Source organism: Alligator mississippiensis, chromosome 2, assembly GCF_030867095.1.
Source record: "Alligator mississippiensis isolate rAllMis1 chromosome 2, rAllMis1, whole genome shotgun sequence".
Lineage (NCBI taxonomy): Eukaryota > Metazoa > Chordata > Crocodylia > Alligatoridae > Alligator > Alligator mississippiensis.
The window spans coordinates 119,540,334-119,553,970 of record NC_081825.1 but is presented as its reverse complement, the minus strand read 5'-3'; the positions used below and the strand labels follow the sequence as shown (position 1 = coordinate 119,553,970).

Sequence of the window (13,637 nt, the reverse complement as noted above, 5' to 3'; positions counted from 1 at the left end):
CTTTCTGAGTTCTTAGCAACAGAAAACTGCTCTGGTTTTTATAGTAAAAAAACCAAAAACAAGCGAAAACTTAAAACTACCATTTTTAATGCTAGTTGAGAATAACCACTGCCACAGAGGTTCTCTCTGGCTTTGGAGATAAATTTCCCTCAACGTTCACAGCTGTTTGCATTTGGTATTACAATTTAGATCTCCAATTAAAGCATTATTTTATGTAAGAAAAAACTGACTTGTAGAAGACATAAAAAGGACATGGACACTGTATAAAACATACATGGAGCTCAAATCTGTGACATTCACTTTGATGGGGAACTGTCAGAGTAAACAGTTTCGCAATCGTCAAACAACTTAAGGTCTTTATTAGTTTATCCATAAAGGGGAGCTCTAGCTGCCATCAAAGTCAAAGAAAATTGAGAAAGCTCAACACCCCAGAACTGAGGCTCTCTCTCTCTCCCTCCACCCTGCTCCCCAATCTTCAGGGTCTACTGAAATCACTGGAAAATCTCATACTGAAATCCGTGGTAGTGATACTACATAGGAACAATACTTGAAGCTATACATGGAAATAATTGTCTGCCAGGGTTGGGGAAGGATCCAGCCGTTTTGATGTTTTGGCTAAATATGCCACAGTTTTAAAGACTGGGCTCCCATGGGAGGAAGAGAAATACAACCTGACCTCTGACTTAGCACAGAACTTGAATACACAAAAAAACTTTAGGAATATATGGAATCCCTTTGGTGTAAGTGGTACTGCACATGGTTCTAGTGAAACATGAGATTAAGTGTTCTGCTGAAAAAGGACTTCAATTCCAAGGAGTGATTTTTCACTTTCCCTCCCAACATCCTCACTTACAAATACACCTGTGGCAGGGTGCAAGTGCCACCTTTAAAACAATCAGCATTTACCATAAATTACTACACGCTGGTAATCAAGTTGCTAAAAGTTTTCTAAGTGCTTAGAAGATGAAATAACCATAGTAGTTACAGCATCTATTGGCAAATGTTAATGTTTACCTCAAGGGACTGCATCTCAGAAAGATAAATTATCGACTATAATCTAAACTAATAGGTGTAGAGAGACCGGTATTCCTTTAAAATTCATGGAGAGAGAAAAATTTGGAGTCTGATTCTAATTTTGAACCACCCCTGGGGACGCATCCACACAGACAAGCACGTGCACTTGCAGCAGTTCAAACTGCAGCAGTACAAATTTGTGCCGGAGATTTCTGCCTCAGCACACGTCTGAACACGCACTTAGGTGTGGGGCAAATTCTGCCACATGGGGTAAACTGACCCTGCCCAGCTCTTCCCGGATCTGCAGCCAGGGGGAACTAGAGGCTGGGACCAGCACCTGTGCTGGCCCCGGTGGTATAAAAAGCTACCCTGGTGAGCAGCTCAGGGCTACTTGTCAGCAGGAGTTCTGAGGCCTGGCTAGTTGGTATCTGAGGACACTAGTCCCCTGTGCCAGCTGGACTGCAGAAGCAGCCCTATCTTAGAGTAGCCCTTGCACCCTCTACCCACAAAAATGGATATACCTCCTCTGCTCCTGCTTGTAGGGAGGCAGTTAGACGGGCCAAAGCTACCATGGAGCTGAGGATGGCATCCCAAGTAAAGGACAACAAGAAATTGTTTCTTAGATATATAGGGAGTAAAAGGAAGGCCCAGGGAGGAATAGGACCCCTGCTAAATGGGCAGAAACAATTGGTGACGGACAGAGGGGACAAGGCTGAACTCCTCAACGAGTTCTTTGCCTCAGTGTTCCTAAGCAAGGGGCAGGACAAGTCTCTCACTGGGGTTGTAGAGAGGCAGCAGCAAGGCGCCAGACTTCCATGCGTAGACCCTGAGATGGTGCAGAGTCACTTGGAAGAACTGGATGCCTTTAAGTCGGCAGGCCCGGATGAGCTCCATCCGAGGGTGCTGAAGGCACTGGCCGACATCATTGCAGAGCCACTGGCGGGAATATTTGAACGCTCATAGCGCACGGGCCAAGTCCCGGAGGACTGGAAAAGGGCCAATGTGGTCCCCATTTTCAAGAAGGGGAGGAAGGAGGACCCGGGCAACTATAGGCCAGTCAGTCTCACCTCCATCCTTGGCAAAGTCTTTGAAAAACTTATCAAGGCTCACATATGCGAGAGCCTGGCAGGACAAATTATGCTGAGGGGAAACCAGCACAGGTTCGTAGCAGGCAGATCGTGCCTGACTAATCTAGTCTCTTTTTATGACCAGGTTACAAAACGCCTGGACACAGGAAGAGGGGTGGATGTCGTATACTTAGACTTCAGGAAGGCCTTCGATACGGTATCCCACCCCATACTGGTGAACAAGTTAAGAGGCTGTGACTTGGATGACTACACAGTCCGGTGGGTGGCAAATTGGCTGGAGGGTCGCAGAGAAGTGCCACTCGTATGGTTAAGGGCTTGCAGACCAAGCCCTACGAGGAGAGACTAGAGAAACTGGACCTTTTCAGTCTCCACAAGAGAAGGTTGAGCGGCGACCTTGTGGCTGCCTATAAGTTCATCACGGGGGCACAGAAGGAAATTGGTGAGTATTTATTCACCAAGGCGCCCCCAGGGGTTACAAGAAATAATGGCCACAAGCTAGCAGAGAACAGATTTAGATTGGACATTAGGAAGAACTTCTTCACAGTTCGAGTGGCCAAGGTCTGGAACGGGCTCCCAAGGGAGGTGGTGCTCTCCCCTACCCTGGGGGTCTTCAAGAGGAGGTTAGATGAGCATCTAGCTGGGGTCATCTAGACCCAGCACTCTTTCCTGCCTATGCAGGGGGTCGGACTCGATGATCTATTGAGGTCCCTTCCGACCCTAACATCTATGAATCTATGAATCACTGCAGCTGTCTAGAAGCAAGGGCTGTTGCCTGGCTGTGACCTACTGCCACCTGTAACAGCATGCACCCCCTTGGACCTGCAGCCTCATGGCTGTGTGCCTGCCAGACCTGGATGGGGACTGCGTGGCCACCTGGGCTGTAGTATGGGCAGCCAGAGTGTCTCTGTGGAGAACCCAGCCTCCGGTTGCCTCAGGGCACAGTCCAGAACTGTGCTCTGGTCTGCTTTTTTAAACTTTGATTTTTTTAGACCCGTATATCCAGGGGTCTGATTTTCTCCCCGTGCTGCAAACCTGCAGCACAGGGAACATTTTTTCATTCCTGCACATGCCTCTTGCCCCACCTCAAAGGGGTTTGAGGCAGGGCAAGAGACATGTGTGTGCTCATCTGGACGCGCCCAATAGGACTGTTGCGTAGGTATTACAAGTCAAATGTATTTGTCAGTTGATAGGCTTGACCTAGAGTAGAACATACTTATATTTCACATCATAATGTGTCACAGCTAATGACAATGAGGTCAATTTGACCACCTAAATACAATCCAAGAACAGTAACTCTATGGCTAAATTACAAACAGCGCATAAAAATTCTGAGTTAATGGGCAGGGGAGACAACGGATTTGTCAGTTCAAACTGTAAAAGGATATACGAAAAAATTATACATCCACAACACAATCCCACTTTTCAGTCCACTGCTGGTTCTCACACAGCAATATTCATTTTTTTTCTCAAACAGCTATTAGAAATGCTTTCTAGTTGCTGGACTTCTAAGCATTACATATTTTTCAGAATCCTAACATCCTGCGTTACCAGAAATAACTATTATCTAAGTGATAGTTCAACAAATCAGGTACCTTACATAAGTAGCTTAATTAAAAACAAAAAACTTAAAGGCCCAATTCCTTATGCCCGGTAAATCCCCTTTATGCAGTCAACAGGAAGCATAGTATTCAAACCTTAAGACCTAGACAACAATGTTCATGGAGTGTGACCCTTAACTAGAGTAATCTCAGGGTGAGTTATTTGTTAGTGTATTCCAGTCCACTCAGGAATAGTTTCACCACCATATTTGTACATGTGCAACGATATCCATTTCCTCCCCCCTCTTAAATATAAGACCAAAAACTAGCCAAACAGTAAACTGATTAGCAGCCTTCTTGCATTAAACTGCATCTTGTATGGTATTACTCCATGTTTTAGTGATGGTATCTGGTTACAAAGCTTTCTAAAACAGTGGTTTGCAAACTTTTTTGACAGTGTAGCCCTTTCTCTTCAAAGTATTGCTGCTTACCCCCACATGTCTCTGCATGTTCATTCCTTAAGAGTGTAAATACATGTCAATGTGAGGCAACGCCATTACTCACCATGTGTTGAGTAAGCAGCAGCTCCTCACCATTACTGAAATTTAGGTATGAAACCTTTAGCAAAGTGCCACGTACTCCTGGGATATGCATACCCATTTGAAAACCCCTGTTCTAGAGTATGTCAAGAAGTTCTTTCTGTATTCTTTACAAAATGAAAACCCATGCTTTGTCAGTGAAAGACAATAGAATTTATTTCTGTTGTTAATTATCCTAGGGAATTTTCAGGAGCATTCTAAAGAACTGCTTGAAAGTGCCCTACACAATTTATCAATATTAGGATAGGTTTATAGCAGACATATTATGCTCTAAGGGAGCGTTTTCTCTCAAGGCTTCTTCTAATTACCAGTATTATTATGTTTTATAGCTAATAATTGTAAGTACCGGCACAATTTTTCTTGAAGTGGTGAGAATCATCAAGGGAGCACTTACCCACAGTCCAATTAAAAAAAAAATGAACAATGGGCTATGAAGATAAAATCAAGTAGCTGTTTCATAATACCACCAAGCTCCAAAAGAACTCCTCCTTTTCATAAAATGTCTTGAGGTTAACATCAGAAAATATTCCGCTCTTCATTAGGGTAATTATAATGTACCAGTTAGAACAAGAGTTTTATAGCCATCTCCAAATTTAAGTTTTCCATTTTCTCTTGATAATTAGATAATTAGCCCTGTATATAATTACACTGACATATTTCACTGTATTAGACAATATGTCATTATTCAATTGAAATATTAAGATTAGGATTATCTTGTGTTTGATACAGATAATCTGCATTATGAATTATTTTAATGTTTTAATTACTTTAGAATTCTTTCAGTAACGTGACTGAACTTTTTTTTTTAACTGTGTAACAAGAGTCAATGATACTGAAGTTGCAATCACTTTGCTGACAATTAAATTTCCTGTTTGCAGTGATTGCAAACCATGTCTTACACATTATCATTGCATTACTTTAATAAAGGCTATACAGGTGGATATTTTATTTCTCTCTAATAGTAAATAAAAGCCCCATTCCCGGAGCTGTTCTAAAAGAAAAGAACTCCCATTTATTCAAGAAAATGTCCATGGAGCATGACATTAAAGAGAGAAATAAGTCCTAAATTTACAAATAGATGAAAAAATGAAAAATACATAGCAATATAATATTAAAAAAGTATGGGACTGGTTTTGTGAAGTATGTTGGAGGTCAGAGCTTTAGCATTTGCACTCATATATAGTGAAGAAGGCTCCAATCCTTCAAAGACACTTTAGTGGTCCTTCTGAATATGTCTAAAGTTCAGCACCTACATAAGTATAATCTTGGGGTCACAAAGTAGATGGGTATATTATAGTCACTGAGAGTTGCATGTTTACTGATGTGATGAATAAAATCTAGGTAAATTGGTAAATACAAATACCAAATTTATCTTCTCTGTTCTTTTCATTATTTCATACACAAATCATATCTACCTACCCCTTCCTTTCTAATCTTTTCTCTTTCCCAATATGGAAACTTTTCCATGATTCTAATCACTCTGGTCACATCTGTCAGGGCCCTTCAATTCTACTACAGTCTTCATTTTGCTTTTTAAGTGATGAAAACCAAAATATTGCTCAAAATATTCCTAAATCGTTTTAGATATTTTTCTCTTGTTATTCATACAATATAACATTTTGTCAAAAACAAATGAAAACACTCTGGTTCATGCTACAATCAGTTGAATTAAAACTTCTGCCCAGTTATCCTGAGGTCTTCTTTACTGGCAGGTTACAACTAACAATAACGGCTATGAGTACACTGAACTATTTCTTCTACTGCATATTATCTTGCATCAACAGCAGATATTTGCTATCATGCTGCCTACTAATGATTAAATATTAATAATTGCTATATTATCTAGTCATGGACTAAGACACCAGCCTGCTAGATGCTGTGCACACAATAAACCAATAGTCCCTGCCCTGTAAGCCCAAAGAGCTTACAATCTAAGGCACAAGACAACATATAAATGTAAATGGAATTGGGAAGTACAAGGAAACATTGACCTAAAGAGACATGGTTATATCATATCATCAGCCTGTTGGCACATTTTGTGTAAGCATATGGAAAAAGAGGTTTTAAAGTAGGATCTGAAAGAAGGATAATGTGGTAGCTACAGATGTTTATCCATAGCCTGATAGGCAATATGGAAGAAAATACATGGCTTCTTTTGATAACTCTAACAGAAAGACTATGGAGGCTGACATTATGGGCTAAACAGAGGCTGGAGATCACATTTTGAAAACAAATTTAGAAATAACAGATAGGGGGAAGATGGGCTATAAAGGGCTTTTGAAAGTGAAGACAAAGGCATCATAAAATGTGATATAGAATCACAGAAAATGAGGGTTGGAAGGTACCTCAGGAGGTCATCTAGTCCAACCCCCTGCTCTAAGCAGGACCATCCCAGCCAAGGCTTTATCTAGCCAGGTCCTAAAAACCTCCAAGGACAGAGATTCTGCGTCTGTGGGTAAAGCACTGAAACAGGCTACCATCTTACTGGTAAGAAAGTTTTTCCTAATATCCAACCTAAACCTCCCCTGCTGCAACTTAAGACCATTGCATCCACTGTTCTGTCATCTGCCACCACTGAGAACAGTCCAGCTCCATCCTCTTTGGAATCACCCTTCAGGTAATTGAAGGCTGCTATTAAATCCTCTCTGTCTCCTTTTCTCTAGACTAAATAAGCCCAGTTCCCTCAGCCTCTCCACAGAAGTCTTGTGCCCCAGCCTCTGAACCATTTCCGTTGCCCTAATATGATAAATACAAACCAAGTGAAGGATGCTGTGAGTCTTGACCAAAGTGACAGGCTAGGAAAATGGTCTTTGCAGCACCATTCTGGATGAATATCAGTAGGATGAGGTTTTATTGTAGAAGAATATTGGGGTAATCCAGATAGGAGTTTCAGCTGAGCAGATGGAAAGGACATACTTTATCTTCGAAATACTACACAACATTAAATTGTAGCCTGGGCTTAGAGAGAGGTCTAAATGCCTAGAATACAAGAATTTATGACAAGGAGATTACAAAGTATGTGGTGATGATATCTACAGTAATAATCATGAAGGGAGGTAGCAGGAAGAGCTCAAGCAAGAAGGTTAATATCTCTCTTTTAGGTATGGTGAGCTTCAGGTAAAGCTAGCTATCCATGAAAGCATGTCAGAGACAAGCAGAGATTTTAGTCTATACAGAAGGAATGTGGGCTGGGCACAGAGGTCCTCATACAGAAAAGGTGTAGAGGGAAAAATGATGGACCAAAGATAAAACCCAGAACGATTCCACAGAAAGCTGAAGGGGGAGGGGGCAGGATCCTCTGAAGAAGGGATGAAAGTACCTCCAGTAGCTGCTCTCAAACATGTCTGAAATTGCAGTTTTGAGAATGACTATAGGAGGAAGGGCATCGCCACCACATATCTGGGTTTATAGCACGTGCAAGAGGGAACAGGTACTTGGGACATGCTTGGATGCATCCTTGGCCAGAACATATCGGGGATGCAGTATACCTATACTCTATGGGCATGTGTACATGAAATGGGGGTCCTAAATTGATGCAGTGGGTTTTAAAAAACACCACTTCAATTTAGGGCTGATTAAACCCGTGTCATGCACACACCCTGCTGACTTACCTGCCTCTCCGGTGGAGAGGCGAGGGTGAGCTGCCAGCAACGGAGCAGTCCCTGGGCTGCGGGGAGGGGGCTGGTGCTTCCCTTCATGGCAGTGGCGGCCCCCCCCACAGAGAGTATCTGCCCACAGGCACCCGGCTCAGGCAGTCCTGGGGGACACCGCAGCCGTGGAGGGAAGCACCAGGCCCCCAGGCAGCTCAGGCAGGCAGGCTCCCGGGGTAACAAAAAAAACCCCAGAGATCACCACTTTTCTTGGGCTGAGCCTGCTTTCCCAGGCTGCTGCCAAGCTGCCTGCAGGGCTTCCTATAGAGCCGCGAAGCTGCACAGAGCCTGGAACTTCACTCCACAGCTGTAAGGGCAGCAAACTAAAACTCCTCAAAGGAGTTCTAGCTTGCTGCGCCCCAAGTCATTTAAGACGCATTACACAGCCGAATTTCCTACAGCAGATGGAATTAATGCGCAATATGCCACCAAAGCATGCAAACACTGATACCATTAAAGTGGTGCAAAAGCATATAGCCCGCTTTAAAGTGTTGTGCACATATGCCTCTCGTTTTGTCTACTCACGGTCTATGGAAGCAAAAGACAGTATTTGAAGAAGGGGCATCGCAGACAGATAAAGCAGATGGAGATACTTCAGCAAGAGTTTGATTACAGTTGAATTCAAGAGGTGCAAGCAAGATTGAATGGCTTTTCAGGCTATGAATTCCAGGCAGCAACACTATACAGTCAGTAAAGTTAGAGATGAAAGGATGGAAAGCAGTTGAAAAGACACCCATAGTCAAGGAAGGTTTTTGACACTGGAAATCATGCTGGTAATTTTAGGAGCAGAGGATGCAAGACGAAAAAAGAGTGAGTGCAAGGGATATTAGGCAAAGAGACAGGATGTGATTTCTGGTGCAAGTGAAGCAGTTAGAGCAAGAATGCAAGCAATAAACCTCTGCATCTGTAGGAAAGGAAGGCAAGCTGAGGAGAGCAGGAAAGTCTGGGTATTTTATCAATTTTCTTTTGGAAGAAATTAGTGAAATTTTGTGTGGAGGAAGAAGTATAGGTAGGAGGAAATAACCTGATGAGTGAGATGGAGAACAGCTGGGTAATATTGTGGGTGAGGAATTTATTTAAATTGGAAAAGCTTTGTTGTTTAGCTAGGAAGAAGCCAGAATTGAAGGAGGCAGGAAACAACATTTCCATGCAAAAAGTTTACATGGTCTTCGAATTTCGTCCCAGAGATGCTTTCTGGCACAGAAGGATTCTGGGGCTCAGCCAGAGTGAAGAAATGACAAAACAGACATTGTGGTAAGAGATAGAAGAAGAGAGTCAAGGACGGTGGAGAACAAGGAATGGAAAAAATTGACTACTATAACAGTGGAAGAAAAGGTAAGGCAAAAGAGAGATGAGAGCAACAAATGTCACAGAAAGGCTAACTTGAGGACATGATGGGAGACGTTGATAGATGATACTAAACAATACCAAGTGATGTCAGAGACGTGGAATTCAGCAACACAGAGATCACACAGAGAGCAGATATTGATGAAGTTCTAGTTGAGTGAATAGCCCATTGGGAGTGGGAGAGATGAACTAGGTTGAATAAAAAGGAAAAGGCAAGGAAACGTGCAGCGAAGGGAATGGATATGTCATCAACATGGACATTGGAGTCACCAAGAATGTGAGATTATAGAGGAGTAAATCCCTTCTGTGGACATAGAAAGGAATTTTAGAAAATCGAGCAGTGCAAGTGATTAAGTATTTTGGTTCAGTATGCAAACCAGTATATATTGAAAGACAAGTTTGTTTAACTTGATCTGAAAAAAAAAAATCCCTTGCGAATAAAAAAAAAAAGTTTTGATCATCTGAAGGATTGTTCAATTGCTTTATGGTTATTATGTTTTTGTTTTAAAATTTGCCACTTCAAAATGAACAGGTGAATTTTAAGAAATGAAATTAAAGGTTTCACATTTCAAATTTGAAAATAGTTGGCAGAAATCTACAAATAAACTCAGACGATTTGAAAATACATTTATTTTCTATAAAATTACCCACATGAAGAATTTTGTCCAGCTGTACTACTCACATATTTTCAATATTATAGTTTAATAAGAGAATGTATATTTTTGTTAGAATCGTAAAAAATAGGTTCGTTGGAATCATAAAAAAATAGAGTTGGAAGGGAACTCAGGATATCATCTAGTCCAACCCCCTACTCAAAACTGGACCATCCCCAACTAGATCATCAAAACCAGGCTCTGTCTGCCTGGATCTTAAACGCTCCAAGGATGGAGATTCCACAATCTCTCTAGTTAGCCTGTTTCAGTGCTTTACTGTCTTGCTAGTAAGAAAATTTTTCCTAATATCTAACCTAAACTTCCCTTGCTGCAACTTAAGACCATTGCTCCTTGTTCTGTTATCTGCCACCACTGAGAACAGTCCAGCTCCATCCTCTTTTGAACCCCTCTTCAGGCAGCTGAAGGCTGCTATCAAGTCCCCCCTCAGTCTTCAATTCTCCAGACTAAATAAGCCCAGTTCCAACAGCCTCTCCTCAGTCATGTGCCTCAGCCCTCTAACCATTTTTGTTGCCTTCCACTGGACTCTCTCCAATTTGTCCATATCCTCTCTGCAGTGGGGGGCCCAAAACTGGACACAGTACTCCAGATGTGGCCTCACGAGTGCCAAACAGAGGGGAAGAATCATGTCCCTCAATCCACCGGTGACATTCCTTCTAAGCTGCTAGCCTTCTTCATAACAAGGGCACACTGTTGGCTCAGCTTACTGTCCACTATAACCCCCCGGTCCTTTTCTGCAGACCTTCTGCTTAGCCAGTCAGCCCCCAGCCTGTACCAATATGTAGGATTGTTCTGTCCTAAATGCAGGGTTTTGCACTTCTCCTTATTGAATCTCATGAGATTTCTTTTGGTCCAATCCTCCAATTTGTCTAGGTGTCTCTGAATCCTAGCCTTCCCCTCCAGTGTATGTACTACTCCCCCCAGGTTGGTATCATCTACAAACTGACTAAGGGTGCACTCCATCCCACCTACCAGACAGTTGATGAAAATATTGAATACAACTGTCCTCAGACCAACCTCTGGGGCATTCCACTTGTTACCAGCTGCCAACTAGACGTCAAGCCATTGATTACTCATCTTTGAGGTTGATGATCCAGCCAGTTTTCTATCCACTTTACAGGCCATTCATCTAACCTGGACTTACTTAGCTTGCTTGCAAGAAGGTTGTGGAAAACCATATCAAAAGCCTTGCTAAAGTCAAGACATATCACATCCACTGCTCTCCCCACATCCACAAAGCTAGTCATCTTTTCATAGAAGGCAGTCAGGTTGGTCAGGCTTGACTTTCCTTAGGTGAATCCATGCTGACCATTCCTAATCACCTTCTCCTCCAAGTGTTTAGAAACAGATTCCTTGAGGACCTGCTCCTTGATTTTTCCAGGGACTGAAGCGAGGCTGGATGGTTGGTAGCTCCCCAAATCCTCCTCCTTTCCTTTCTTAAAAGATTGGCACCATATTTGCTCTTTTCCAAACATCCAGGGCCTCTTCTGATTGCCACAAGTTTCCAAAGGTAGTGGCCAGCAGCTCTGCGATCACATCAGCCAACTTCCTCAGCACCCTCAAGTGCATTGCATCTGACCCCATGGGCTTGTACATGTCCAGCTTTTCTAAACAGACCTTAACTTGTTCTTTTGCCACTGTCTGCTGCTTGCCTCCTCCCCCAACTGCTGCCCACTACAGTAGTCTGGTAGCTGACCTTGCCTGTAAAGACTGAATTAAAAAAGCCATTGAGTACTTCAGCAGGCCTGTATAAATCTATTTAAAGCTGGGGATTTTTTTCTCTATTCCACAACATCTAGTACATGGGTGGTCTGCTGCACCCACATGGAGTTGCATTCAAGCCAATAGACTCCAAGAATACCCTGCAGTCAACATGGATATTACAGGACTGGAGACTACATTCATCTCCATTTGAATGTATGTTAATTCACCAAACTGCATACATAATGCCAATCCCAATTTTTTTGCCCAGTGTTTACATTAAAAACATACATTGGTTAGATGCATATAAAGTGTATTAGCCACCTGAGTGCATAGTACAATTTAGCCTCACTGTTTGCTTTGTAATGTAATTGCAGTACTCTGTTTAATTGCATAATCTTTGGTGCCAAAAATGGAGAAGTGCTGCTACTAAAAGTCTTGAAATTGAGAGGAGTTAACAATTTCAAGGCTACTATTAGAAGTCTTGAAAATAAGACAAGATATTAGTCCCAACAGTACCTAATCCCCATTATTTTCAAGGTTTCTAATAGCATTTTTGACATTAAAAGTCTTGAAAATGTTGGGATCCAATCATTTTTGGGCTGCTAATAACCATGGCACTGATAGTGTTGTGTACTCAATCAGGACTAATTACATTAAGTTTGAGTAAGTTCATACTTTGCATAAGTACATAACATTTTTTTAGTCACAAGGCTTTGCAGTTAAATGGACCACACCCTAATTAAATAGTTTTTTTCAGCAATTGGTCTTTGATTTTTCAATCTTTGACAAGTCCTCATCTTTATTATCTGCAACAAATAAGCATGCAGCTCATTTCTGTACCCAAGACTAATGAAGAAAATTAAAGCGTTACGATATTTCACTTGATTTCTGCTTAAACATTTTGGAGGTCTAGCAGACCCACTGAGTCAGACTTCCAGTGGAATATTTTGAAAGGGTTTTTACTATTTACTTTTAAAATAATTTAAAAATAAAGGCTTGATTCTGCTTTCCTTGCTCATCCATATTCTCAGTAATTCTACTGAGAACCTGGATAAGCCTGTAAGATAATTACCCTGATCCATCTCAACCCTAATCCATGTCTGTCTTCAATTATGGGAATGGTATCAATGAAGTGAAGCCTAGATGAATATGGCTATCATGAAAAAACAAACAACTGTAGCAATATTATATGAATACTTCTGCAAATATAAATTAAAATAAATTTAAATGAGCTTTTAGAAATACAGGATTTCAAATTCTATAGATCAAACCAACATAGTTTATATAATTCAATCAGAGCTATTTATTTAAAACCTTTCAAAGAACATTTGATTTTTTTAAAAAATGCTCTCAGTCCTTGGTCCAGTTATCATTTTAGATATTTATTTATGGTACATCTTTGAGGACAAAAGCTCACTTCTAAAATGGTGCTGGGAAAACAGTGAAGCTGCTGTATTTCATGTAATCTGCAAATTTTGCCAGAGATAAAGCCTAGAAAAAAGAGCAAACCTTAACTAGACTAATAACAGAAGATGAATGGTAAGGCTCAACAAATCTACCTGGATGGCAGCCAGGTTCTTTTGTTCTTGTGATGGTGCCTCATGGACAAAACGCAGCCAGTTAGAATGTCGCGGATTGCTGGCATCCAGAACATAAAGGACTTCACCTTTACTCCCACGAACCTGAAATATTAAAAATCATCGAACAAAATGAAAATCAGGAACAGGGTGAAAAAGGTTGCAGCTTGCATGAAAATAAAAATATATCATTTTTCTATACAAGCACACAGACATTTAACATGTCCAGACCTCCTGATATTTGCCAGGTGAATCCTGCATGCAACATTCACCTCTAGATATTGGTGAAAATTAATCTTTTACTTCAAACACATGATGTTATCATCTGCTTTATACTAACAAACATTGAGTGGGCTATTCATAAATCCAGTAACTGTCTCATCTTCTTCCACTGACTTCATTCTCTTTTCCTCTTTTGTTTTTTATTAGTAAAGACCTCTAACTTGCCT

General features: G+C 41.4%; 1 protein-coding gene across 9 annotated transcripts in view; it reads right to left on the bottom strand.

Annotated features, from left to right (window-relative positions):
• Positions 1-13,637, bottom strand: part of PRDM5 (PR/SET domain 5) — a 169,839-nt gene that overhangs the window by 126,927 nt on the left and 29,275 nt on the right. For all 9 annotated transcript variants that reach the window (XR_009459853.1, XR_009459852.1, XM_059722090.1 and 6 more), the window contains exon 3: positions 13,171-13,293. Coding sequence is in view for 7 of the 9 variants with exons in the window: in XM_059722090.1 (XP_059578073.1) it covers positions 13,171-13,293 (123 nt within the window). In the remaining 2 variants the exon portion in view is untranslated. The remainder of the gene's footprint in view (positions 1-13,170; positions 13,294-13,637) is intronic.